This window comes from Bos taurus, chromosome 17 (genome assembly GCF_002263795.3).
Source record: "Bos taurus isolate L1 Dominette 01449 registration number 42190680 breed Hereford chromosome 17, ARS-UCD2.0, whole genome shotgun sequence".
In the NCBI taxonomy this organism is placed as follows: Eukaryota; Metazoa; Chordata; class Mammalia; order Artiodactyla; family Bovidae; genus Bos; species Bos taurus.
Genome location: NC_037344.1, coordinates 69,649,320 through 69,676,883, shown reverse-complemented (window position 1 = coordinate 69,676,883; position 27,564 = coordinate 69,649,320). Strand labels below are relative to the sequence as shown.

Here is a 27,564-nt window from a genome sequence, read left to right as displayed (position 1 = left end):
ACACTGTGAAGCACGTGGGATCTTAGACCAGGGATTGAAACTTCGTCCCCTGCAGTGGAAGTCTGGAGTCTTAACCACTGGATTGCCAGGGAAGCGCTGAGTCCTTGGGTTTTAGAGAGACATGTGAAATATTTGCAGATGGGGTTTGGTTTAAAATAACAGTGGGGAAGCAGATTAGTGGTTCCCAGGAGCAGAGGGAGGTGGGGAACAGGGAGTGAGCGCTAATGGGCATGGGGCTTCCTCTTGGGGATGATGAAAGTGTTCTGGAATTAGAGGTGACGGCTGCACGATGCTGTGAGTGTGCTAAGTGTCACTAATGGTGAATTTTGTGTCATGTGCATCTATCACAATAAAAATAATAATAATGGAGGGTTACCAGAAGATGGGATGAGGTGAAATACGACTGGCCATGAATTGATAATTGTTGGAAGGTGAGTGATAAGAACGTGGGGCTATGTATGGTATAAGTGTGTTAGATACACATGCGTGAAACATATAGGATAGCTTCCATAATAAACAGTGATGCATATTTTTTGGCTCAGAATGTCTGCAACGTGTTGAATTTAATGAACCAGTTTCAATATTGAATATTGTGAATTTTCCAGTAGTGTGAAATTACATATAAAAATGCATCTGTATGCATAAATTAATGTTTGCGATGCTGTTCAGTAAAGATTTAACTGTGATCATTTCTAGGTTAGTACAGTTGAAATTTTTCTCCATTTTGTTCATTTCCCAGTATGGTTTGCACTTTTCTTTTTCCATTCAATCTTTTTACAAAACAATAAAGGTTTTCATCTTAAAAAGCAGAAATGTTTAGAACACCCTTTTTACCTCAGGCAGTCTCACAGAATGGTCCTGGGAAAATGGCAGATTCCCAGCAAGAGCCACCTGGCTAGCTTGACACCTGGGCGCTTGGTGGCACTGCCCTCTACAGTGGCCATCTCCACTGCTGGACGCCCCTGCCAATGGTCATTACTTACCCTCAGACTACCTGAAGACACAGCAAATGATCCTCCCTTTGCGGGCAAAGAAATGTAGTCTTACGAGGTTAAGGGCCTCGTCAAAAGTGACACAACGAAGGGACTTCCCCGGTGGTCCATGGTTAAGAATTGGTCTTGCCGTGCAAGGGACGCGCGTTCAAACCCTGGTCAGGGCACTGAAATCCCACACGCTGCAGAGCCCGAGTGCCACAACTTGGGAGTCTGCACCTCAGTAAGAGATCACACAACTTGGGAGTCTGTGCACCTCAACAAGAGATCACACAACTTGGGAGTCTGTGCACCTCAACAAGAGATCACACAACTTGAGAGTCTGTGCACCTCAACAAGAGATCACACAACTTGGGAGTCTGTGCACCTCAACAAGAGATCACACAACTTGAGAGTCTGTGCACCTCAGTAAGAGATCACACAACTTGGGAGTCTGTGCACCTCAACAAGAGATCACACAACTTGGGAGTCTGTGCACCTCAACAAGAGATCACACAACTTGGGAGTCTCTGCACCTCAACAAGAGATCAACACAACTTGGGAGTCTCTGCACCTCAACAAGAGATCACACAACTTGGGAGTCTGTGCACCTCAACAAGAGATCACACAACTTGAGAGTCTGTGCACCTCAACCAGAGATCACACAACTTGGGAGTCTGTGCACCTCAACAAGAGATCACACAACTTGAGAGTCTGTGCACCTCAACAAGAGATCACACAACTTGGGAGTCTCTGCACCTCAACAAGAGATCACACAACTTGGGAGTCTGTGCACCTCAGTAAGAGATCACACAATTTGGGAGTCTGCACGTCAACAAAAGATTACACAACTTGAGACTCTGTGCACCTCAACAAGAGATCACACAACTTGAGAGTCTGTGCACCTCAGCAAGAGATCACACAACTTGGGAGTCTGTGCACCTCAACAAGAGATCACACAACTTGGGAGTCTCTGCACCTCAAACAAGAGATCACACAACTTGGGAGTCTCTGCACCTCAACAAAAGATCACACAACTTGGGAGTCTGTGCACCTCAGTAAGAGATCACACAATTTGGGAGTCTGCACATCAACAAAAGATTACACAACTTGAGACTCTGTGCACCTCAACAAGAGATCACACAACTTGGGAGTCTGTGCACCTCAGCAAGAGATCACACAACTTGGGAGTCTCTGCACCTCAACAAGAGATCACACAACTTGGGAGTCTCTGCACCTCAACAAAAGATCACACAACTTGGGAGTCTGTGCACCTCAGCAAGAGATCATACAACTTGAGTCTGTGCACCTCAGTAAGAGATCACACAACTTGGGAGTCTGCACCTCAACAAGAGATCACACATGATGCAGTGAAGATCCTGTGGGCGGCAACTAAGTAAATTTTAAAAGCTCGTTACACAACGGAAAAGACAAACTCTAATTCAAAATGGTATGGGTGCCCCAGTGTTCACAGCGGCGCTGGTCACAACAGCCAGACATAGAAGCAGCCTGAGTGTCTGTCGACAGAGGAATGGGTAAAGAAGATAAGGAATATATATGTGTGTACACAGTGGAGTATTACTCAGCCACAAAAAAGAGTGAATGAAGCCATCTGCAACACATGCGTGGACCTGGAGACTATCATACTAAGTAAAGTAAGACAGAGAAAGACAAAAAGTGACATCACTTATTTGTGGAATCTTAAAAAAAAAAAAAAAGAACTTATTTACTAAACAGAAACAGACTCACAACCAATATAGAAAATAGTATTATGGTTATCAAAGGGGAAAGTGTGGGGGGGGGGGCAGGGATAAATTAGGAGTTTAGGATTAGCAGATACACACTACTATTACTAGATAAGTAATAAGTTCCCTGTACAGGACAGGGAACTACATTCAGTATCTTGTAATATCTATAATGGAAAGGAATCTGGAAAAGAATACACATACATACATACATATATATATATATATAACCGAATTACTTTGCTGTATTCCTGAAACTAATATAACATTGTAAACCAACTTTCAAAATTTGTTTTTAAGCTACACAATGACTCAAGGCAAAATTAGGGTCCCAAATCTTGTGCCCCCTTTACTAAGCCACAGCCCTGCACACTGTCATGCAAATGAGACTCAGCTATGCCCCCTGTCGGGGTGAACTTGCCCACCTGCTGATGCCACAGCCCCAAATACCTAGCCTTGAGCTTTGTAAGTTTCTCTCCAAATCAAAGCTCAAGCTGGCAAAGTCGAGTGCAGAAGGAACCCAGGAAGATGTCCCATCCCAGCTCACCTTGGGTTCGGGTCACGTATTTTACCACTAGTGACAACACGAGCTGCCAACCCCACCCACGTCAGAGACCGGTGCTCATGCCCACAGATCCACAAGTAGGTTAACATTTAAATGGCAACAAAGCATGAGCCTTCTCAATCTGATAATTACAAAGATAAGTGCTATTATGCCCTTTAGTTACAAAGGAAACAATTAGTATCAGGATAATTGCCCTGGCAGGAAATGATGCTTAAGCATCTTAATGGTAAGAATGGACGGAATGCAGACAAGTGACTCTTTAGTTTATCTTTCTGGTCAAACGACTCTGACCTATTAATCCTCATACGAAGTCCACCTCCAGTACAGACATTTCAGAATGCTTCTTTTTCTACTGAAATAAGGGGACCACCTCTGGGCCATGGGCTCCTGGGCTCTGCCAGCTGGCAGAGGGTCTCTGGGAAGAGTTGGAACAAACACCGCCCTCGCTTTGAAAACCCAGCTCAGCCTCCCTGAGAGCTGAGCTGTCAACCTGCTTGCGTTCTGCGCGTACATTCCAACTCGCTGGAGAGTGACCCAGTTACCCTGAGCCTCTTCCGCCAGCACTGACTTACATGAGTCCCTCAGGGTAAGCCGCTGCCATCTGTGTGGGCACAGGGTCACATCTGAATCCAAACTGCCAACACCGCTTACACAACAGGACACTGTCGCTCTGCAAAGTTCCCTCCTGGTGGCTCTCGCCTTTGCTGAAGAGGATACTTGAGAACTGACTCCAACTCACGTCCCTTCCCCACCCTGCAAGCCCTGGCAAGGCCGAGCCCTCTGAGGTCTTTTGTCCTTCCAGGAAGCCGTGCCCTGTGCCAATTCCTGCTTCTTCTGGAAGGGCCAGAATTCTCTCCCAGAGACACTAACTTTCTCCTTGGTTTCTTCAGACTCTGAAGAGAGCCCAGCCTTCTCTGCTGGAAGCACGTGTGTGTCCCCCTTTCTCAGGCCCCGACCCCCTTTTCTAGTTCCCTCCTGACCTCTGAGTCACCAGGGAGAGTACAAGTTCCTTTAAAAAGGCCTCAGTGCACTGCATTGTTAATTTTTCAGATATGATAACGGTACCTTGACTATATTAACCTTTTTAAAAAGGCATCCTTATCTTTTAGACACACACCCTGAAATGTTGACAAATATTCAAAATGATGCAAGGTTAGGGAAGAGAGCAGAGACAAAGAAACAAGACTGAGTTGATAACTGGTGACAGGTATGGGCCGGTTCCTGAGACTTCTGTCTGCTTCTGTCGTCCCCTGGGTTCCGCAGCATCCTTGAGTCCACCTGCACCCTCCTGAGGCTTTCATGCCTCTTTGAACCGACGTGTTTACTGAGCAACAACTCCACACAAGGCGCTGCTGCAGCTGCAAAGTAAGAGCGACGGGCGCTCCTGCAAAGAGCCCTCAGGATGAGGAGGCTGGGCCTCGATTTTCACAAACCCCCCCCCTGCAAAGTAAGAGCGACTGGCGCTCCTGCAAAGAGCCCTCAGGATGAGGAGGCTGGGCCTCGATTTTCACAAAACACCCCCTGCAAAGTAAGAGCGACGGGCGCTCCTGCAAAGAGCCCTCAGGATGAGGAGGCTGGGCCTCGATTTTCACAAAACCCCCCCTGCAAAGTAAGAGCGACGGGCGCTCCTGCAAAGAGCCCTCAGGATGAGGAGGCTGGGCCTCGATTTTCACAAACCCCCCCCCTGCAAAGTAAGAGCGACTGGCGCTCCTGCAAAGAGCCCTCAGGATGAGGAGGCTGGGCCTCGATTTTCACAAAACACCCCCTGCAAAGTAAGAGCGACGGGCGCTCCTGCAAAGAGCCCTCAGGATGAGGAGGCTGGGCCTCGATTTTCACAAAAACCCCCCCTGCAAAGTAAGAGCGACTGGCGCTCCTGCAAAGAGCCCTCAGGATGAGGAGGCTGGGCCTCGATTTTCACAAAACCCTCCCCTGCAAAGTAAGAGCGACGGGCGCTCCTGCAAAGAGCCCTCAGGATGAGGAGGCTGGGCCTCGATTTTCACAAAACACCCCCTGCAAAGTAAGAGCGACGGGCGCTCCTGCAAAGAGCCCTCAGGATGAGGAGGCTGGGCCTCGATTTTCACAAAAACCCCCCCTGCAAAGTAAGAGCGACTGGCGCTCCTGCAAAGAGCCCTCAGGATGAGGAGGCTGGGCCTCGATTTTCACAAACCCCCCCCCTGCAAAGTAAGAGCGACTGGCGCTCCTGCAAAGAGCCCTCAGGATGAGGAGGCTGGGCCTCGATTTTCACAAAACACCCCCTGCAAAGTAAGAGCGACGGGCGCTCCTGCAAAGAGCCCTCAGGATGAGGAGGCTGGGCCTCGATTTTCACAAAACACCCCCTGCAAAGTAAGAGCGACGGGCGCTCCTGCAAAGAGCCCTCAGGATGAGGAGGCTGGGCCTCGATTTTCACAAAACACCCCCTGCAAAGTAAGAGCGACGGGCGCTCCTGCAAAGAGCCCTCAGGATGAGGAGGCTGGGCCTCGATTTTCACAAAAACCCCCCCTGCAAAGTAAGAGCGACTGGCGCTCCTGCAAAGAGCCCTCAGGATGAGGAGGCTGGGCCTCGATTTTCACAAAACCCTCCCCTGCAAAGTAAGAGCGACTGGCGCTCCTGCAAAGAGCCCTCAGGATGAGGAGGCTGGGCCTCGATTTTCACAAACCGCCCCCCTGCAAAGTAAGAGCGACTGGCGCTCCTGCAAAGAGCCCTCAGGATGAGGAGGCTGGGCCTCGATTTTCACAAACCGCCCCCCTGCAAAGTAAGAGCGACTGGCGCTCCTGCAAAGAGCCCTCAGGATGAGGAGGCTGGGCCTCGATTTTCACAAAACCCTCCCCTGCAAAGTAAGAGCGACTGGCGCTCCTGCAAAGAGCCCTCAGGATGAGGAGGCTGGGCCTCGATTTTCACAAAACACCCCCTGCAAAGTAAGAGCGACGGGCGCTCCTGCAAAGAGCCCTCAGGATGAGGAGGCTGGGCCTCGATTTTCACAAAAACCCCCCCTGCAAAGTAAGAGCGACGGGCGCTCCTGCAAAGAGCCCTCAGGATGAGGAGGCTGGGCCTCGATTTTCACAAAACACCCCCTGCAAAGTAAGAGCGACGGGCGCTCCTGCAAAGAGCCCTCAGGATGAGGAGGCTGGGCCTCGATTTTGACAAAACCCCCCCAGTGACTCACCTCTCAAACTGAGCACAGATTTTTCTCTCCCGATACCAGGGTGGGCCTGTGAAGTGGAGTGGGGTGAGCTGGGCTTCCTGTCCTGGCATCGCTGAGGGGAAATCTTAGCTGCCCCCACCCTGTGCCTCCCTAGGTCTTACTGGATGAAGTGGCCCAGATGTGAGTCAGGGCAGAGAAGAGTTTGAGGGAGAGAGAAGCTGACTCATACACGTTTCAGAGGGTTTGGGTGGGCTCAGCCCCTCTGTCCCGCAACCTGTGAGCCAAGGACTACAGGCCAGGAGAGGCCTGCCTCTCACCTGGGCTAGAAGCACTGGGAAGTGCTGAGACCACCAGGGGCTTCGAGGCCTGAACACCTGAACGCCGGACACTGCCTAATCCAAAGGGCTAGAAACCAGAAGCAGACCTCCCCACCTCCTGCCAAACTGGGCACAGATCTGTTTATCTGTACAGAGGGCCGTGTGGCATTCTGGGGGCCCCGGATCCACAGCCAGAGCGACCAGAGAATTCCCACCTCGAGCTGCTGACCTATCGATGAGCAGTGGCTGCCCACCCCCCTGCCCCCAGTACCAATGAATGTTCATCCTGGGGCCACTAGAGAAACGGAAGCCAAACCCTCTGGTCAGCAACGCCTTTTTCGCTGCTATCAGCTTCGGTGAAACACAATTCACACCCACAGTCCCACTCTCTCAGTCCAGGTGAGGACCGTGGAGCCAGAGTCTTCATGGCGAAGGGCGCAGCGTTCCCAGTACGGACACAGTCCCTCTTCTCAGGAGGAGAGAAGGCTTCACCCACACCAGGAAGACAGCGGCCAAGGATACAGGTACAAGTGCCCCTGGGGGACTCCCCACACTGCCCGTCGTCTCTCTGGATCCCGTTCATTAAAAAAAAAATACATGGCAGTAAACCAGAATTAAACCCTCATTCCATGGAAAACGTGCAGTTTGGAAATGGGGGAAGCAAGACGGTTGCAGCAAGCCATCCAGGAAGTCTGAGTAGACCGTGTTTCTCAAAGGAGATCCGTGGGGGGCTGACAGGAGCACTGCCTGGAATGCATATTAAAAATGGGGTTTCTCAGGCTTCTCTGATGGTCTAGAGATTAAGACTTCAAATTCCCAGTGCAGGGGGCCCCAGTTCAATCCCTCTGGGGAACTAGATCCCACATGACACGACTAAGAGTTCATACCACAGACTTCCCTGGTGGTGCAGTGGATAGGAATCCGCCTGCCAGTGCAGGGGACACAGGTTCAATCCCCACTCCAGGAAGATTCCACGTGCGGCAGAGCAACTCATCCCATGAGACACAACTGCTGAGCCCATGCTCTAGAGCCTGTGAGCTCTGACTCCATGGGTCACAACTGCTGAACCCCTTGCGACTGGGGCCTGTGCTCTGCGAGAGTGCTAAGTCACTTCAGTCATGTCTGACTCTTTTCAACCCTGTCAATTATAGCCCACCAGGCTCCTTTACCCATGGGATTTTCCAGGCAAGAATACTGGAGTGGGTTGCCATTTCCTCCTAAAAGGGGTCCTGACTCAGGGATCGAGCCCGCATCTCTTACATCTCCTGCTTTGGCTGCTGCTACTGCTATGTCGCTTCAGTCGTGTCCAATTCTGTGTGACCCAATGGACGGCAGCCCACCAGGCTCCCCCGTCCCTGGGATTCTCCAGGCAAGAACACTGGAGTGGGTTGCCATTTCCTTCTCCAATGCAGGAAAGTGAAAAGTGAAAGTGAAGTCACTCAGTCGTGTCCGACTCTTCTCGACCCCGTGGACTGCAGCCTACCAGGCTCCACCCATGGGATTTTCCAGGCAAGAGTACTGGAGTGGAGTGCCACTGCCCGGGCCTTTTACCGCTAGCGCCACCGGGGAAGCCATTGCAACGAGGAGCCCGTGCACTGCAATGAAGAGTAGCCCCTGTGTGCAGCAATGAAGACTCAGGGCAACCAAAAATTTAGGGGAAAAAAAAGCGTTCACACGCTGAAACTAAAGACCCCGCGTGCCGCAACAAAGCTTGAAGACCCTGGGCACTGCAACTCAGGCCTGGAGCTGCCAAGATAAATAAAAAATTATTTTTTTAAAACAGAAATGTGTACATTTAAAATGGGAGTTCCTGAGCACCACCTGATCATGTCGTCAGAGTCTCGATGGTCCTCCCCTAAGAATTTCAACGTGTTCACCCCAGTGGCCTTCGTGCCCACCTAAGTTACAGAGAAGTGTTTCTGGGTGTGTGTATGTGTGCGTGTGCGTGTGTCTGCGTGTGTACTGTTGCTGTTGTCTAATCCATGCCAGTCAATATTTTACTACCTTAATCAGCTCGTGAAAGACTTCAGTAAACCTGCCCACCTCAGCAGATGAGGCTTCTCCTTCTGGGGACCTGGGAATCTGAGGGGTAACAGCTTGAATGTGGCCGTGTTTTCCGTTTGTCCTGAGACGAGCGCACCCCACCCCCGCTCAGCCTCTGGGGGTGGCCACGGTTGAAGCCATGGCTCAGTACTTGCAAGCATTCTCCGAGCACTCAGGAGCAGCGCCTCCCACCCACTCAACAAGCCAGAAGCCCCCATTTCAGGAAGCCATTCCTCTGAATGAGAGGAGTGCCGAGGGGACCAAGGAGAGACGACTCTCTCTCCAGGCCACGTGCGAGCCGAGGCACAGAGGCAGCAGGCTTTCCAGGGGCTCTCTCCAGAGCCCCAACAGCCCCCTCCCGACTCCCCAGGGATTTATTTTCACCTGGAGGGATCACAGCCAACAGGGACAGCAGGAAAGCCTTCCAGGTCCTACCTTTAGAGGATTTTCATCTTGAAGCTCTAGGACGGCAGGCTGCCCAGATGTTCTTTAGGCTCAGCCCCCAGGGCCACCGGCCAGCCACCCCCCTGCAGCCCCTGCCTGAACGCCCACCTTGGTTGCTCTAAGGGCAGAATCTGGGTGGCCCGGGGTAATTCCAAGTCCCAGGCTGTGATATCAGAATAGGGCTATGACATCAACGTGGGGGCAGGTCAGCCTGGGGGAGCAGGGCAGGAGAGGGAGCCCCCGAGGGGCTGGATTAGCCACCCCATGGTGGGAGCAAGGCGCGAGATAGGGGTGTCCGGCGGTGGCTTCACGGCTCACAACCTCCTGGCACCCACTGGGAGGCGGGCCTGAAGATCTGAAAATGATTCACAAATCCCGAAAGGTACGTGGCACGCCAGCCAAGCGGCTGGCGCTTCGGGAACTGATTCAGGCACCGATTCAGGAGCAAGGAAAGCAATGAACCGTCTTCTGGCGCCCTCCTGTGTCAAATGAAAGGACGTGCTCTGGTTTCCGACTGAGACGCTCCCAAGCGGGCTGAGCGTCACGTCCCCGCAAGATGCAGCTAAATGCAGGCCGATGAAAGGCCAAAGACGCTTTACATCTGAATAACAATAAACAAACTGCAGTATGAGTATGCCCTGATCATTGTACGGGACACATTTACACTAAAACATTATTTGTTGTGTGTTTGAAGTTCAAATGAAACTCGGGGGCCTCTATTTGTATTTACGAACATTTGGCAATCTTATCCAGGGAGATTGCAGGTGCCCTCTGCCCACCCCATTCCCAACACTGCTCTCATTCATTCAGATTTATCACTGCCCAGTGACCTGGGAGTCTGTGTTATTTTAAAGCTGCCAAGGTGACTATTATCAGTAACTACAGCTGACTTCCGTTAAGCATTTGCCAAGCCATGTGCCAGGTTCATATCACCCACTATGTCAGCCCTCACCACACCTCCAAGGGGGTGGTTCTATGATTAAGCCCATCAGAAAGCAGCACCTTGACCAAGGTCATACAGCCATGAAGGGAGCCACGGTTTGAACCCAGGCGGACTGGATCCCACTGACTTAGAAATCTTTGAATTGGAAGGATGCTGGGAGGCACACAATCGGCTGGTGGGGGAGCCCCTTGCCAAGTTCAGCATCGCTGCTGACACACTCAAACACCAGAGTGTGGATCCCAAGGAAGAGAGTCATCATGGTAAGGGGGACCCACATTCTAACTAGTGGAGACCAAAACAGAAGGTCGGACTGACATTCAGTGACCTGCCTTCCACATGCACTGAGAGGCTCGTGCTGGCGGGACCCCAGCGCAGGGACACTGCAGTGTTGCAAAAACAAGGAGGAAGCTTTTCATGCACTCACAGGGAGAAATCCCAAGATCTACTATCGCTAAACAGAAAAAAAAAAAAAACAAACAGCAAAGTGGGGGATTGCACTTTTTAAAAATAAGTACTTATTTGTGGGACTTCCCCTTAGTCCAGTGGTTAAGACTGCCTTTCAATGCAGGAGGTGCGGGTTCAATCTCTACTCAGGGAATTACGATCCCCCAGGTTGCACGGTGCAGCCAAAAAAAATGTACTTATTTGAATATACACACGTAAAGACACACGATCCCGGAAGCTCGGTGGCCCCTGTGTGGCAGAACAGGGTGGTCAGCTGGGCAGAGAGTCAAGGGCAGACTTCACAGCATGCGCCTTTGAAACTGTTGGTTTACGAATCTTGTAAGACATTACATGGTAAAAAAATTAATGCATGAGAGTAAAATATAAAATGTCTTGCTTAGGACTTCTGAGCCAACCTTCCACCTTGGCGAAGGGGGCAGCTCTGGCTAAATGGTTTTCAGTCTCCGAAGCAGACCTCAGAGGAAGTCTGGCCTGAGGCACAAGCCCACCATCCTGGTCTCCCGCCCCGCCTTCTGCCTCTGGAGCTGACCCATCACAGCATCCAAAGCTTCTGCTGAAGCCCAGGAACCAGGGTTGACCCAAGAAAGGCACACCGAGCCCTGCCCACCACACACATCCCCACCCCGAGAACTGCCGGCCACCCCTGCCGTCTAACGTCCATCCGGCTGCTGAGGACGCGGAGCTGAGTGGGCAGGGCGAGGTGGGTCTGCCGGTCGGTCACCATCGTCCCCCCAACACTCTCAGCTCCCTCGGCCTCCAGACCCGTGACACTGCACGTGCTCCCGCCACGCCGAGCGCTGGCTACCTGAGTGGTTGCTCATCATGCGGACAGCCCTGGCCTTGGCCAGCTCCAGGGCGGTGATCCACTGCTGCCGCTCCACCTCCGAGCCGGCCTTGAGGTGGTAGGTCCTGCCCCCACTGGTCAGCACGATACCGCAAGAGTCCTCCGTGTCGAAGTGCGCGGTGAACAGGTTGATGGTGCCACGGCAGGTGTGGGCCATTTCCCCCTGATTTCTGTGGGATGCGAGAGGAGGGATGGCATGAGGCTCCCAGACTCGGTGGTTCTGGACCAAGGGTCCCCAACCTCCAGGATCTAATGCCTGATGATCCGAGGTGGAGTTGATGGAATAATAACGCCAGTAAAGTGCACATAAATGTAACCCACTAGAATCATCCCCAAAAGCATCCCCCGCCTCCAGGTCTGTGGGAAAGCTATCTTCCACGAAACCGGTCCCTGGTGCTGAAGAGGTTGGGGACTGCTGTTCCAGACTGAAGAAGAGACCTCAAGGCCCATCCCTGGAGTCTCGGACCCTTGGAGCTGGCCGCGGCCCTGACGCCAGTGCTAGAAGAGAACGCCTCTCAGGACTGACTGGTAGAGGCTGGGCCTTGGCGGGGGGTGCTCTCAGTGGGGAGAGGGGCTGAGGGAGGAGGGCCCACGTCAGGGCCACGTGCAGGGCATGCTGGCTGTGCTCTGAGCCCTTGCAGACACCGGGAAATGGAGAGGGGAGACAGCCAGGGCCCTGCCAGGCAGCGTAGACTTCTGACTCCACCCCAGGCTCTTTCCACCGAGTCTCAGAACCACAGAGTTGGAGCATGGTGGGAACCCACTGCTAAAACTGCGATTAGAGACCCGGAACCCCAGGGGGTGGACTTGGAGGGCCCCCCCAACCACTTGCCAGGAATGACCTGGGAACTGAGACCTGAAGAGCAAGGAAACCACCGTTCTCTTCTAGCCCCAGGAGATGAGGGCAACGGCTGGGCTGATCCAGTACCCCCAGTGACAAGGGACTACTCTGTGCTGGTTACAAGATCATGGAGCTGACGGTACCAAAGTAAGGGGAACATGCATGTGTATCACTAAGTCCCTCTGCTGTCCCCCTACACTATCACAGCACTGTTAATTGGCTACACTCCAATATAAAATAAAAAGCTTAGAAAAAAAAGGTAAGGAAAAGCAGAGGTGACTAAGGCCTGGGCCATTTCCAACTGTGATCAATGTCTGAAAACTGAGCTCCAACTACCATGACTGGATCTACTTAACTCACTCCTCAGACACTCACTGGAAATTCAGACACCAGTCCTCCTCCCCAACAAACCAAAGCTCTGTCCACAGAGGGGGTGGGGACAAGGTCAGCCCGTAGCCCTGCCGGTGCTGGAGTCCCTGTGGCAATTCTGCTGCTCTTCAGCGCTCACTTACTTTCCCTGGCTGCTCATCACCTGTTACTCTCTCAACTCTTCTACCAGTTCTAGAGTCAAATGACACAAGACGTTCATCTTTCACTGGAACAGCTGCTGCTGTTTCTGATTCTCTCCTGCTTTGGTTACATTCCTTAGAGAAGATGATGTGCGGCTGACATTGAACGACACTGGGGGTGAGAAGCACCCAACCCAAGCATAGGTGAGATCTGCTGGGTGCTGGCGGAGGCTGCGGTGGACCTAGAATGGCCAGCGGGGGAGGGGAAGAGGATGAACACCGAGAACAGCGTCGGGACCCGCCACAGCACCAGACAGAGGGGCCTGCTCCACAGCCTGCCTGCGCCAGTCTCCCAGGCGACCCCAGCGGGCCACCAGGACAGGACCCTGTCACTGACCGGACTTGCTATGTTCCCTCCCAGGGAATGGGGCGAGGTGTCTTGGAGGACGGTGGTCCCCCTATCACAGTTCAGTTCAGTCACTCAGTCGTGTCAGACTCTTTGTGACCCCATGGACCACAGCACGCCAGGCCTCCCTATCCATCACCAACTACCAGAGTTTACCCAAACTCATGTCCATCGAGTCGGTGACGCCATCCAACCATCTCATCCTCTGTTGTCCCCTTTTCCTCCTGCCCTCAATCTTTCCCAGCATCAGAGTCTTTTCAAATGAATGAGCTCTTCGCATCAGGTGGCCAAAGTATTGGAGCATCAGTCCTTCCAATGAACACCCAGGACTGATCTCCTTTAGGATGGACTGGCTGGATCTCCTTGCAGTCCAAGGGACTCTCAAGAGTCTTCTCCAACACCACAGTTCGAAAGCGTCAATTCTTCGGCGCTCAGCTTTCTTTATAGTCCAACTCTCACATCCATACGTGACTACTGGAAAAACCATAGCCTCGACTAGACGGACCTTTGTTAACAAAGTAATGTCTCTGTTTTTTAATATGCTATCTAGGTTGGTCATAACTTTCCTTCCAAGGAGTAAGCGTCTTTTAATTTCATGGCTGCAATCACCATCTGCAGTGATTTTGGAGCCCAAAAAATAAAGTCATCCACTGTTTCCCCATCTATTTCCCATGAAGTGATGGGACCAGATGCCATGATCTTAGTTTTCTGAATGTTGAGCTTTAAGCCAACTTTTCCACTCTCCTCTTTCACTTTCATCAAGAGGCTCTTTAGTTCTTCTTCACTTTCTGCCATAAGGGTGGTGTCATCTGCATATCTGAGGTTATTGATATTTCTCCCAGCAATCTTGATTCCAGCTTGTGCTCCTTCTAGCCCAGCATTTCTCATGATGTACTCTGCATATAAGTTAAATAAGCAGGGTGACTATATGCAGCCTTGACGTACTCCTTTTCCTGTTTGGAACCAGTCTGTTGTTCCATGTCCAGTTCTAACTGTTGCTTCCTGACCTGCATATAGGTTTCTCAAGAGGCAGGTCAGGTGGTCTGGTATTCCCATCTCTTTCAGAATTTTCCACAGTTTATTGTGACCCACACAGTCAAAGGCTTTGGCATAGTCAGTAAAGCAGAAATAGATGTTTTTCTGGAACTCTCTTGCTTTTTCGGTGATGCAGCAGACCTTGGCAACTTGGTCCCTATAGAAGCGGGAGGGCTCACGCCATCGGAGGCTCGAGTGGACCAGACTAGCGCAAGGTGTGGAGCGTCCTGGACACAAACCTTGTGCGTTTTCTCCAGTTCCCCTGACTGCCTCCTCCTCTGTCTCTGGGTCAGTGCCTCCTCCTTGTCCGGCTGTCCCTCTGCTTATGGACTTTCGTAAAATGACAGCGGGAATCAGGAAATGGGGGCAAACAGGGCAGATACCACCTCCCCCCCCTTTGCTTCTGCGGACTGCTCGGCAGCACGCTTTCTCCTCACATGTGTTCTGCTCGGCGGCACGCTTTCTCCTCACATGTGTTCTGCTCGGCGGCACGCTTTCTCCTCACATGTGTTCTGGAGGAGTCTGTGCGCCAGGCCCACTGTGTCTCTGCCGCTCAAGGTGAAGCGACATCCAGCAAAGCAAGCATACTGCATCATCGCTTCTGTCCTTCCACTCCCCAATTCTGCTTCATTTCCCTGTGATCGCACCTCTCAAAGTGTTGACTCTTTAACATTTCTTGCCTTGGACTATGCTTTCTGGGGGATTTTCACAAAAAAATGTCTATGGGCAAGGGAAAAAAAAAAAAGGACAGGCAGCAAGTTTCAACCCAGACATATAGGAAGACAAAAGCTGGGACATCCCTGGTGGTCCAGTGGTTGAGAATCCACCTTGCAAGGCATGAGACATGGGTTCAATCCGTGGTCAGGAAACTAAGATCCCACATGTCTCAGAGCAACTAAGCCTGGGTGCCACAACGAGAGAGTCCGTGTGCCACTAGGAAAGATCCCCCATGACGCAATAAAGATCCCAGGTGCTGTAAGTAAGACCCAACGCAGTCAAATAAACGAATGCGTATTTTTAAAAATAAAGAAATAATAGGTTAGATTAAAAGATTCCTCTTACCCAAATCCAGGACAACTTGAGCATCAAAATAAATGATAATGATAGATATTAACCCACTGGATAAGCTAGAAATCCATGAATTCACTCTGACATAAATAAGTGAATAGGGAAAAGCTCTTTTTAAAGAGCAACCATCAAAGTTATAACTGAGTCCAGCAAGAATCGCCAAAGAGTGTTAAACACCAGTGGGGATGCTAGGTGAGGAACAGTTTTACAGAGCCTCAAGGTGTCTCCCCATAAAAATATTTTCTAATCAGTCATTAAATTAATATTATAAAAGTAACTTCACAGTTGGAAAAACCTGGCCAACACCATCTTAACGAAATGATGGAAGCCACATTTGTTAGCAGTAGGACAAATCAACACGGTGTGCCTCCTGGGACTTCCCTGGTAGTCCAGCGGTTAAGAATCTGAGCTTCCCATGCAGGGGGTCTGGGTTTGATTCCTCGTTGAGGAACTAAGATCCCACATGCCAGAAAGAAACAAAAAAAAACCATGGTGTGCCTCCTGATACGGAGCACTGTGAAAGACAAGTATGCGTCCTATGGTGTTCCTGCCGCAAATGCAGGACTGCTTCTAAACATAAGGGAACTCCAGGCAATCCCATACTGAGGCATATTCTACAAAGTAACCGGCCTGAATTTCTCAAAAACTCTCAGGACACCAAAGACAAGGGAAAACGGAAAACTGTTCCAGACCGAAACGAAAGCGACAAGACAGGACAACCAAATGCAATCTATGATCGGGAGTGGATCTTCTTGAAGGGACGTGATTGGGACAACTGGCAAATACAGACGGGGTCCACGGGTTGGATGGGAGCGCCGTGTCAGTGGTTACACTCTGCGTATGTCAGAGAACGTTCTGGGTAAGGAATGCACGCTGATGTGTTATGTGACCACAGGCCTCGCATCTGATACTTGTTCTTAAAGAGTTAAAAAAAAAGAATACAAATATATTGCTGTGCTAAGTGGCTTCAGTCGTGTCCAACTCTGTGACCCTATGGACTATAACCCACCAGGCTCCTCTGTCCATGGGATTTTCCAGGCAAGAATACTGGTGTGACAAGAATACTGCCATTTCCTTTAGAGACTGATAACGTAGATGACGTATATTAACAGTTTGGGGAGGGACCTCCCTGGTGATCCAGGGACGGGGATGCTGTGCTCCCAATGCAGGGCGCCGGGCTTTGATCCCTGCTCAGGGAGCTGGAGCCCTGATGCCATAACTAAGATCCAAGACCCTGTGCGCTACCCCTGGGACTGAAAGTGAAAGTGCTAGCTGCTCAGTCAGGCCCGACTCTTTATCACCCATGGACTGTGGCCCCGCTGGGTTCCTCTGTCCATGAGACCCTCCCTGGAGTGGGCTGCCATTCCCTTCTCCAGGGGATCTTCCCAACCCAGGGATCCCATCCGAGTCTCCCACACTGCAGGTGGATTCTTTACCATCTGAAGCATGGTTGCTGCTGGGACTAGGGGCAGCCAAATAAATGAATATAAATATTAAGAAAAATAATTGAGGGATCTGAGAGGTGGGCATTCTTGGTACTATTCTTGTAATTTTTGAAATTATTTCAAAACAAAAAGTTTATTTTAAAAAATCTGAGAAGTAGCAACAGTTATACTGAATGGACTCTATTTGGATTTCTGGAAACTGTAAAAAAAATTTGTAATCAATGGGGAAAATTTATTATAGGATTATATGAAATCATGTGTGTGAACCTTGTGAAAATTATAAAGAACCATTGAATTTAAAGAAATTTTCATTCAATATATATCCATTGAGCACCTACACATTTTTAATTTTTAAAAAAATCAATGGGGAAATTTTAATATTTACTGGATATTTGATAACATTAAGGAATTATTGTTAAATTTTTAGGCATTTTAATGCCATTTAGATGAATTTTTAAGAAACCTTCATCTCTAAAGAGATACATAATATTTACAAATATTCACTATTATTAAAATTATTTTTTAACGTAATTCTTGGCATTAAGTAAAAGATGTCTGGGACTTACTTCAAATTTAAAAAGAATTTTTTTATGTGGACCATTTTTAAAAGTCTTTATTGAATTTGTTACAATACTGCTTCTGTGCTTTATGTTCTGGTTTGGGGGCAGTGAGGCATGAGCGATCTTAGCTCCCCTACCAGGGATCGAACCCGCAGTCCCTGTGCTGGAAGGCCAGGTCCCACCCACTGGACTACCAGGGAAGTCTCCACAGGACTGACTTCACATCAGGGGAGGGCAGGGAGGCCTTATGGTGAGACTTGCTGACACCAGGTGATGGGTATCAGCTACTTTTATGTGTTTGAAAATTTCCATAGTAAATAAAATCCATTTAAAATCTGTCACATTTTAAGTTCGTCCCTCCTGTGTATGCTGATGGCCAACAGCAGCGCTGAAGGACTCTGGGGACAGGTCCCTGTGAGCCAGCCCAGGAATGGGGCTGCGTGCGCAAGTGTCTCTGGAGCGAGATGACGGGTCCCTAGGGCACAGGACAGGATCTATTTTGAGCTCAGTCATGAGCCTACACAGAACAATTCAGGGTACTTGAACAGATTTAATTTTTTAAATCATCACACAATCCATGGAGCTGCAGTCACGATCTACAGCATCCTAGATTCTTCCTTTAACAAGCGATCTCTGAGCTTAAAAATTCAGCAGCACTAACATAACCCCCTCCCCAAATGCCACATCAAGCAAGGGAAAGTGAAAGTCGTGTCCGACTCTTTGCAACGCCGTGGACTGTACAGTCCAGGGAATTCCCCAGGCCAGAATACTGGAGTGGGTAGCCGTTCCCTTCTCCAGGGGATCTTCCCAACCCAGGGATCAAACCCAGGTCTCCAACATTGCAGGCAGATTCTTTATCAGCTGAGCCACAAGGGAAGCCCACATCAAGCAAAGGAAGCTCTAAAAAAGAAAATCAGTTCCCAAGACAAGAGGAAGATTAAAATGTCACTTAAGAAGAAATCAGAATTTAACACACTATGACAAATCTTGACAGCGTATTAAAAAGCAGAGGTACCATTTTGCCAACAAAGGTCCGTATCATCAAAGCTGTGGTTTTTCCAGGAGTCATGTATGGATGTGAGAGTTGGACCTTAAAGAGGGCTAAGTGCTGAAGAATTGATGCTTTTGAACTGTGATGTTGAAGAAGACTCTTGAGAGTCCCTTGGACAGCAAAGAGATCAAACCAGTCCATCCTAAAGGAAATCAGTCCTGAATATTCACTGAAGGACTGATGATGAAGCTGAAGCTCCAGTACTTTGGCCACCTGATTCGAAGAGCGGACTCATTGGAAAAGACCCTGATGCTGGGAAAGACTGAGGGCAGGAGAAGGGGGTGAAAGGATGAGTTGATTGGATGGCATCACCGACTCAATGGTCGTAAGTCTGAGCAAACTCCAGGCGATAGTGAAGGACAGGGAAGCCTGGCGTGCTGCAGTCTATGGGGTCACAAGTCGGACGTGACTGAGCAACTCAATGACAACAGCAAAGGACAATTACAAATTTAAATGTAGATCATGAGTTTACTGATGGTGAGACGTGTAATTTATTCAAGAATTCTTCTTCCCTTCATGGCCTCTGGTATTATAGGCACTGACATTAATATTACATGAAATAATCTTACATAAAAGTTGACTCCTACCCAGCTTCGATGGAAGCAGAAACAGCAGCTCAATTCCTGTCAAGCCATGACAGCAGCCTGCAAAATCAAAGTTCCCACACCATCGTCATGGACTCCCGAACAGAGGCTGAGTTCAAAACCACCTTCACCCCCGTGCACGTTCATTCTTTCCTTCAGTCAACATGGCAGGCCAGGCCCCGGGGTCTGGTCGGTGAGTAAGACAGAGGCAGTTAGGGTCTCTGTGGGACGGTCTCTCTCTCCCGGGCCCCCACAGCATCCAGCAAGGGTGTGTGGCCTTCTGGGACTCCTTGGGCAGTCCAGTAGCTAAGACCTCACACTCCCAATGCAGAGGGCCTGGGTTTGATCCTTGGTCAGGGAACTAGATCCTTCCCACAGGCCACAACTTAGAGTTCAAATGTCTCAGCTAAAGACCCCACGTGCCGCAATGAAGACGAAAGATCCCGTGTGCTGCAATGAAGACCTGCAATGGCCAAATCAATAAAGATTCAAAGAAAAAAAGAAAAGAGCACGTGGCCTTCTGTCCCTCCCCCAGCATGTGGACTGAGCGAGGGAAGGGTACCGTCAGCAAAGAGGGGTCTCCCCACGACACAGTTCTTCAGCTCCAGAAGGATAGTCCACAGCGTGGCTACCCCCGAGAGAGACCTCAGTTATGTTTCTTCATCCTCTGGCAAATCCAGCCCGCCCTCCTTGACCGGACCAGTTAAACAGGAGTGTGGGGTTACACAGGAGGCTCTCACTCGTTAAGCATTCGCTGCCCGCAAAACTCTTCCATTCAGAACATCCCCGTCACTTATGAAAGAGCTTACCAAGTGTTTCTTCCTGCGTGCTCACTCCAGGATCACTCCTCCTGGGGAAAGCCAGCAGCCATGCTGTGAGGACACTTCGGACAGGCCCACGGAGCCAGGAGCGGAGGCCTCCTGTCCACGGCCAGCGCCACTTGGTCCCGGCGGGTGGAGGGAGTGGCCTTGGACGTGCATCCTCCAGCCCCGGTCGAGCCTTCAGGTGAGTGTCGCCCTCATGAGACCATCCCCAGCCACGGCTCCTCCAGCTAGCCACCTGCTCATGAACTCCTGACCCATGGAAACAGTGAGGTGCTTATTATTGTTTTCTGCCACTGAAGGTTGTGCGACCGTCGTGGAACAATAGAGAAAACACAGGATGCTAAGTCAGTCTCTCTGAGGATGAACAGTGGGGCCACACGGACAGGGTAAGTCCAGCAATTGCAGGGCAGAGAATCACCCCCAGCGAGGACAGGTGCTGTCTGGAAACCCATCTCGGATCAATGGAAGAAGGACGCTCTAACAGAATTATCTAAGGAAGCCCAGCTTATCTTGGGAGATGAAGGTTTATTCTCTGTCACCTGAGAGATTTGCTCAAGGCTGGTGCTGAGGGGGCAGAAATGCTACCGGAAGAAATCAGTGTATACGCGCTACCAAGTGTAAAACAGACAGCTAGTGGGAACTTGCTGTAGAGCACAGGGAGCTCAACTCGATGCTCTGCGATGACCTAGAGGCTGGGACGGGGGTTGGAGTTCGAGAGGGAGGCGATGTATGCGTACTTAAGAGCTGGTTCACTTTGTCGTACAGCAGAAACGAACGCAACGTTGTAAGGCAACCATACGCCAATAAAAAATGATAAATGAAAAATAAAGAAGTCAACGAACAGACAGATGGTTGGACAAGGTGACCTTTGCCTTCCTTTTCTACCTAGACATTCTCCCCCCACCAGCTTCCCAGGCCCCAGTGGCAGGTCTGTGCAGTGCGTGGCCGGCTAAGTTACTCAACGCTGATCTAACGTGCGATGGGCCTTGTGGGAGGAAACATGACCTAGGGTCCTGGCCTTCAGCAGCTGCACATGCAGAGATGACACAACGCCACCGCCTACAAACTAGGACCGCAGTGGGAGGGGGAACTGGTGGGCTGCAGGCAACAGCAGGTCGTGAAGCTGACTCCGGTGGGAGAGGAGGCACCACGGGAGTCTGCTCAGAGGCCGAGAATGTTGTAATCCCATGTACAGGAGGCACAGACTCGGTAAACCGACAGGCAAAATAAAGTCAAGTTTAGGACAACTGCGGGAGTCAGATGAAGAAACTCGCTCTGTGCCTGCATCTGGCAAAATAATTTAATTTTCTAAAAGCGGAAAATTCAGGGGCAGTGCCTGCCTTGTCCCCACCCAGCCTGCTCACAAGTCTCCCCAGACTGGGACCTGGAAACGCCATTAGCTCTATTCCCATGCTCCCCTGGGCTCAGGGCAGGGGCCTCCGCTGCCCCCAGACCAAATCCAATATCAACAGTAGGAGTAAAGGGAGACGAGCACCTGGATGCCGCAGCTGCAGCCCCAGAGAGCTCCCACAGGTCTGTGCAGGAGCAGGGAGGCCAGAGGACACGGGATGCCCAGCAGAAGCATCCATCGGTCCTCCTCTACCAGCTCAGCCACCAGCTCCTGGCTGCCTGGACTCTGACCTCCAAGCCACTGAGTCAACAGACCTGCGACCCTCAACGTGCCAAGCTCAGTGCCAGGCATAAATCATCTCTGATAGCTCATCTCCCTTTCTTCCAGTTGGTTGAACTATCAAGTTCTCAGGAGGCTGGGGCTGGAAGGAACCCCGGAGCTCACCCTGCAAATGAAGAGTGTGATAGCTGAAAGGGAGGTTGGAGGTTGGGATAAACTGAAGCTTTTTTCCCTCCCCGCCAATTCTTAAAATCCTCCTTGAATTACACTTACATGCCCATGTCCTTTGCCACAGGGCTTTGCAGGATCACACACTGGAGTGGGAAGTGGGTGAATTCCCACCCCACCGACACTGGGTGGGGTTATGTGCTTGGACTCGGCCAGTGGGGTGTGGACAGGAATGTGGGTGCATGGCTCCCCCAGCCCACAGGGCAGAGGGGGGAGCAGAGTGTCTCTTGCTGAGGCAGAGCTGGGGAGATACGCAAACAAAAATAACTGCCTCCCTTGCTTTATTTTTTTTAATGTTTTTTAAATTAATTTTTATTTATTTGGCTGCACCAGGTCTTAGCTGCAGCATGTGGGATCTAGTTCCCTGACCAGGGATGGAGCTCAGGCCCCTTGTATTGGGAGTGCCGAGTCTTAGCCACTGGACCACCAGGGAAGTCCCGACCCCCTCCTTGCTTTAAGCCTCTGGGTTTGGGGGTGGTCTGCTTTGGGGCTGCCTGATCCAGGAGGAAAGTGAGCTGAGGACCCAGCTCTAACTCCTTCTCCTGTCAGGACAGTCAGAGCCTGCTGTTACCAGAGTGTGACTGTGGAGGACGAGGTCAGATGACCCTGGAGAGGCAGAGCTGAGGCTGGTCCTGTGGGTGAACAGGCTGCACGCGTACAGGAAGAAGGGAAGGTGGAGAAGGAGGCTCCATTGTGGAAAAGCAGGCGCCTGTCAGCAGCCTCTGTGGGCAACCTCAGCGTCTGCTCCTGATCTCCGCCCGCCTCCTCTTAGGCTACTGCAAACACTCTGTGTGAGTAGAGGGCTCTGCAGCTGGTCACAGCGGTCTCGAGAAGGGAGACGCGACCAAAGAGGTCCATCTTCCTGGACTTCGCTTCCCACGGTCCCTGGGGACAGAGCCACAGCTAGACCCTGAGGATGACAGGCTGGCACGTTCGGTGAGTGACCACGTTTTCCAAAAGGGTTTGGTTTCCACCTTTGCATATGTGGTCAAGTGATCTTTGACAGGGTGCCGAGACCACTCAATGGGGACAGGACAGTTCTCTTCAACAAATTTGCTGTCATGTGCAGGCTTAGTCGTGTCCAACTATTTGTGTGACCCCACGGACTGTAGCCCGCCAGGCTCCTCTGTCCATGGGATTCTCCAGGCGAGAATACTGGAGGGGGTTGCCATTTCCTCCTCCAGGAAATCTTTCCGACCTAGGGATGGAGCCTGCATCTCCTGCGGCTCCTGCCTTGCAGGGTGGATTCATTACCACCGCGCCACCTGGGAAGCCCGCTTCAACTAATGGTGCTGGAAAAACTGGATACTGTATCCACACGCAAATAAGTGAGATTGGACCCTTAACTTACACATACACAAAAATGAACTCAAACTGGCTTAAGGATCTAAGACAACTCTGGGTCCAGCGATCAAAGCAGTGCTGCTGAAAACGCAGTCTCCGGATCAGAGGTCTGGTCCGTGCCTGTCTGCCCTGCTCTCTTGGGATGCTCCCTCTGAGGGAAACCAGCCCCAAGGGAAGCAGCCTATCTGCTCTGAAGCCACTGTGCTACAGCCCAAACCAGCCGTGTGGACAGCACAAGGAGGAGCTCTGAGACCCTGTGGACGGAGAGAGAGGCTCGGCCAGCCTCCAGATGCTCCAGAACCTGCCATCCCAACCCCAGCCACCAGCTGACTGCGGCCCCACTCGAGGGCCTGTGCCAGAACTGTCCAACCAAGCCCTTTCTGAATTCCCACCCAACAGAAAACTGTGGGCAATAATAAAAGCATTGTTGTTTTAAGCCTCAGAGTTCCGCGGCAGTGGATAGCGGGTAAGCCTAGTGCACTAGGCAGCTGACCTTGCCAATGGTTTCAGTGTTTAGCAAAGACCTGATAACAAAACGTCCTGCTTAAAAAAGGGGGGAGGGGCCTGCTGTGGGGTCTCATGCAGGGACTGACCCTGAAGACGGGCGAGGCAGGGTATCTCCTGAATGAAGGGAACTGGTGGGAACCGAGAGGGGACAAAGGACCCCCACTATCTCTTCATGGGGGAGGCTGCCCACCCGCAGGTCTCCCAAGTGGGACCCAGAAGTATCTACACCAGGGGGATCTGGAGGGACGGCTTGTTTGGGTGGGAGACACAGCTTCTAACACTAAGAGGACAGGCTCTGGTGGTGAAATTCCAGAAAGTGTGGGGTTCAGATCTTAGCTCAGCCACCCACTAAGCGACACCAACTCAGTGGAACAAACCCTGGCTTTCTCAGTTGTTACCAGGACATGATGACAACCTTTCCCCCTGGGTTTGTCATCCAATGGGATGATACAGGCATAAGCACCTTATACGCCACTAGTGACAGTCACTCAGGCGTGCCCAGCTCTCCGCGACCCCACGGACTATACAGTCCATGGGATTCTCCAGGCCAAAATACTGGAGTGGGTAGCCTTTCCCTTCTCCAGGGGATCTTCCCAACCCAGGGATCGAACCCAGGTCTCCCACACTGCAGGCAGATTCTTTACCAGCTGAGCCACAGGGAAGCCCTATACACCTCTAGTCACTGTTCAAATATAGTCATTAGTGGAATCTAAGATAGAACAGGGTAAAAATACAGGGTACTGTCTCCATCACAATTTTTGTGTCATGCGTTGAAGATTTCCTTGATGACTCAAAAACCTTAAATACAGCTAGAACAGCCTCTGCCCAGCTCACGAAGACATCGGGCAAACAGAACATTGAGGTTTGTACCTCTGCCTCCGTTCCTTTTAAAGATTCCTGCAAGTCAAAGCAGGCTGGTGTCAAGGCCGTTTCCTGTTTTCACATGATTCATCCGAGCACCTGCCAGCCTCCCCGTTGGAGTATAGTCAGAAATGGCCGACTCCAGGGCTGAGCCAAGACAAGAGCAAGAAGAGCCTGGAACATCTTTCCAAGCCGGACACGGGATGCTATCAGCACCATCAGGGTCCTTTCCAGAGGACTCCGGAACCAACCGAAGAGGCTGCACTAGGCAAAGAGAAGGCCAGATGAGATGAGTATCAGTAAGGACTACGCAGCAGCGGGTGGACACGGCATTTATTCTGCCTTTCCTGTGTGAACTGTATCCTTGAGTAACCCAAGTAGATGAGGGTAAATTTCTCTTTATAGAAGTATTCCTGCAAATAAGTGAGGAAGAATGATAGAATTAGGCTAATCTAAGACTGACTGCTACCACCCGCTAACGTCAAAGACCAAGTTACCAGACATCACGAGCTCCTGATGAACACGTCACCACCTGATCAAGTTTCCAGCTCCATCCGCCAAGCTAGGGAACCACAGAGGACATAGGAACATGTTAACCTACACCAAGAGGAGGCAACCAGCAAAACTAGAGAGACATCCTTTTTTTCTAACTTTTAAGAAATTGATTAATATATTTGGCTGCATCAGGTCTTGGTTACAGCACTCTGGATACTCGCTGTGGCGCGCAGGCTTCTCTCTAGTTGTGGTGAGCGGGCTTCAGAGCACATGGGCTCAGTTTCCCAGTGGCTTGTGGGGATCTTAGTTCCCCGAACAGGGATCAAACCCACATCCCCTGCATTGGAAGGCAGATTCTTAACCACTGGACCACCAGGGAAGTCCCACAGACATTCTATAGGCAGACCTTATTTAGGTCCTGATACAAACAAATGCATCAAAAAAACACTTAGGAAAAAAACTTTATGGCATTTGAGACCACTGAAACTTTGAACACTGACTTGATATTTGATGATAATAAGGAATTATTGCTAATTTTAGTTGTAACAATGGTGCTGTGGATATGTTTTTTAAAAATCCTTATCCTTTAAAGATACTGAAATATTTACAGGTGATGTATGATATTTGAAGTTCACTTCAAAATGATGTGGGGTAAGGGCACTCAGATGAAATAAGATTGGCCAGGAAGTTAATAATTGTTGAAACTGGAGAAATGGATGAATACAGGTCCATTTTACTCTTGTCTACTCTTACAGATGTTTTAAATTCTCTATAACAAAGAGTTTTAAATGTAAATGAATACAATGAGATCTCAAATTCATCACATATCCTTGTCTTAGGATAAGCCTCTGAATAGGAGCTGAGAAGCTGGGTCATGTGTAGCTTCTGTGGAAAAAAAAAAAAATTTTTTTTTTTCCACTGGCATTTGGGAATCTACAAGACACCATGCCCAGCACCCCAGGGGACACCATAGAGAGAAGACACAGCCCCACGCTCTGGCAGGGAGGAGACGGGCCAACAGCCAGCTAACAGGAGTACACAGCCAAATGACACCACGCAAAAGGGCCGTCAGAGGAACGATGGTTCTGCCAGCCCCACTCATTGCAGGGGGATCCAGGCAGGTTCAGGCTGCGATGACCTGGAATTCGGCTGCCTGGCTAGGCTACCTACAGCAGTGGGCAGGGTTGCTCTTGCTGGGAGGTGGTAGGTGCAGGGATCTGAAGGGAAGAGTGAAAGGCATGAGGCTGGCAGAAGGAGAATAAGGTCGGCTGGGCAGAAGAAGACTTGAAGACAGAGAAGGAGGGTGGAGGGAGCTGACTGGGAAGGGCAGTGAGCACTGAGTCCAGGGAAGCCACAAACTGTAAGTTATATTTAGGGAGACAACACCTACTGCCGCTTCAGAGGACAACACAGCCCGGCTCCGAGCCAGCTCAGCAAGGCCATCTGCCCTCTTTTTGGTTTAGGCAATGGCCCAGCAACGCAGATCAAAAGGTGCGCATCAAGGTCATTAAACCGGCATCCGACGCACAGAGCTGTGACTGAACAGGTGACAAGTGGCCAAGAGGGGTGAAGCTAAGTGATCGGAACTCTAAGAACTTTTAAAAGCGGAAACACGAGGGAAAAGAGTCGCTCGTAAAAGAAGAAAAGCACACAGTACCCAGCGTGACCGTGAGACTCGCTGACAGTTTGCTTCGTGTGTGCAATTACCAAGGGAACCTCTTAAAGCCACGTCCGTGTGGGGACACCTGGTGTGTGACTCAACACACACTAAGCTGCCAATATCAACTTTAGTTCAGGGCATCGCTCATCATCTCCTCTCCGCATGTCACCATCCAGAGTCGTCGTCCAGGAAACAGGCCCATTTCCTCCATATTTTGTTCCCTCCTGGGATAAACAGATATTGATCTTGGTTTAAGGAACCTCACATCCTTTTCACAAGCCTGTCTTTCTTTATTGACATCTTTTGCCAACTGCATCCCAGAAGACTACAGGAGGTGTGAAAGCCATAGGCTTGAGTAGCCAGCCCCCTGGGAAGCCCCACAGCACTTTGCCTGAACCCGCGGGCCTCTCACTGACTGGCCAGGACGGATGCAGAGGCTGGCCAGGAACTTAATTACTGCTGAAACTGGAGACTGGGCCCCTCCTCCTCCACCCGTGGTTCCACGATGCGCACGTGCTTGTCTCCCACGCTGCCTGTACATTGTTGGCCCTCGATAAGTGATACAACCAAAGCTGCAGTACGTTCGCTGTCACCATGTTCCAGACTGCGTGCTGGCTCTGATCCTGGATTAACAGACCCTCCCTGAAGAAGGTACAAGGCTTTGCAGCAGCTGAAGAACTCCCACCAGACATCTCACCAAAGGTGTAAAAGGGAAGGTCCTGTAGAGGAAGGAGGTCCATGTGGCGAGTGCACCCTCGTCCTGGGCAAACCCAAGTCAGGCAAACCCAAGCCTGACAAATCCAAGAAGGGACTTGGGGAAGGTCTAGTCAGAAAAGTGCCTGAGATGAGACGTCCCTGGTTGTCCAGTGGTTAGGATGCTGTGCTCCCAGTGCAGGGAGCCCAGGTTCGATCCCTGGTTGGGGAACTAAGATCCCACATGACACACGCAGCCTCCCCTGCCAAAAGATTTTTTTAATTAAAAAAAAAAAAGGAAGATGCCAAACTTGGCCACAGTGTCCCTTTGGCACAAAGCTGTC

General features: G+C 50.7%; 1 protein-coding gene and 1 long non-coding RNA gene across 3 annotated transcripts in view; one reads left to right on the top strand and one right to left on the bottom strand.

The window, feature by feature from the left end:
• Nucleotides 1-27,564, bottom strand: part of OSBP2 (oxysterol binding protein 2) — a 153,615-nt gene that overhangs the window by 116,605 nt on the left and 9,446 nt on the right. The window contains exon 2 of one of the 2 annotated variants that reach the window (NM_001192252.3): nt 11,441-11,649. In NM_001192252.3, the coding sequence (NP_001179181.1) occupies nt 11,441-11,649 (209 nt within the window). Of the gene's footprint in view, nt 1-9,218; nt 9,336-11,440; nt 11,650-27,564 lie in introns of those variants that run through there. The other variant, XM_024977147.2, reaches the window with a different exon arrangement.
• On the top strand, nt 12,292-13,309 carry LOC132342647 (uncharacterized). Its single transcript, XR_009491119.1, has 2 exons — nt 12,292-12,467; nt 12,970-13,309. It is a non-coding gene; the product is annotated as an uncharacterized lncRNA (long non-coding RNA).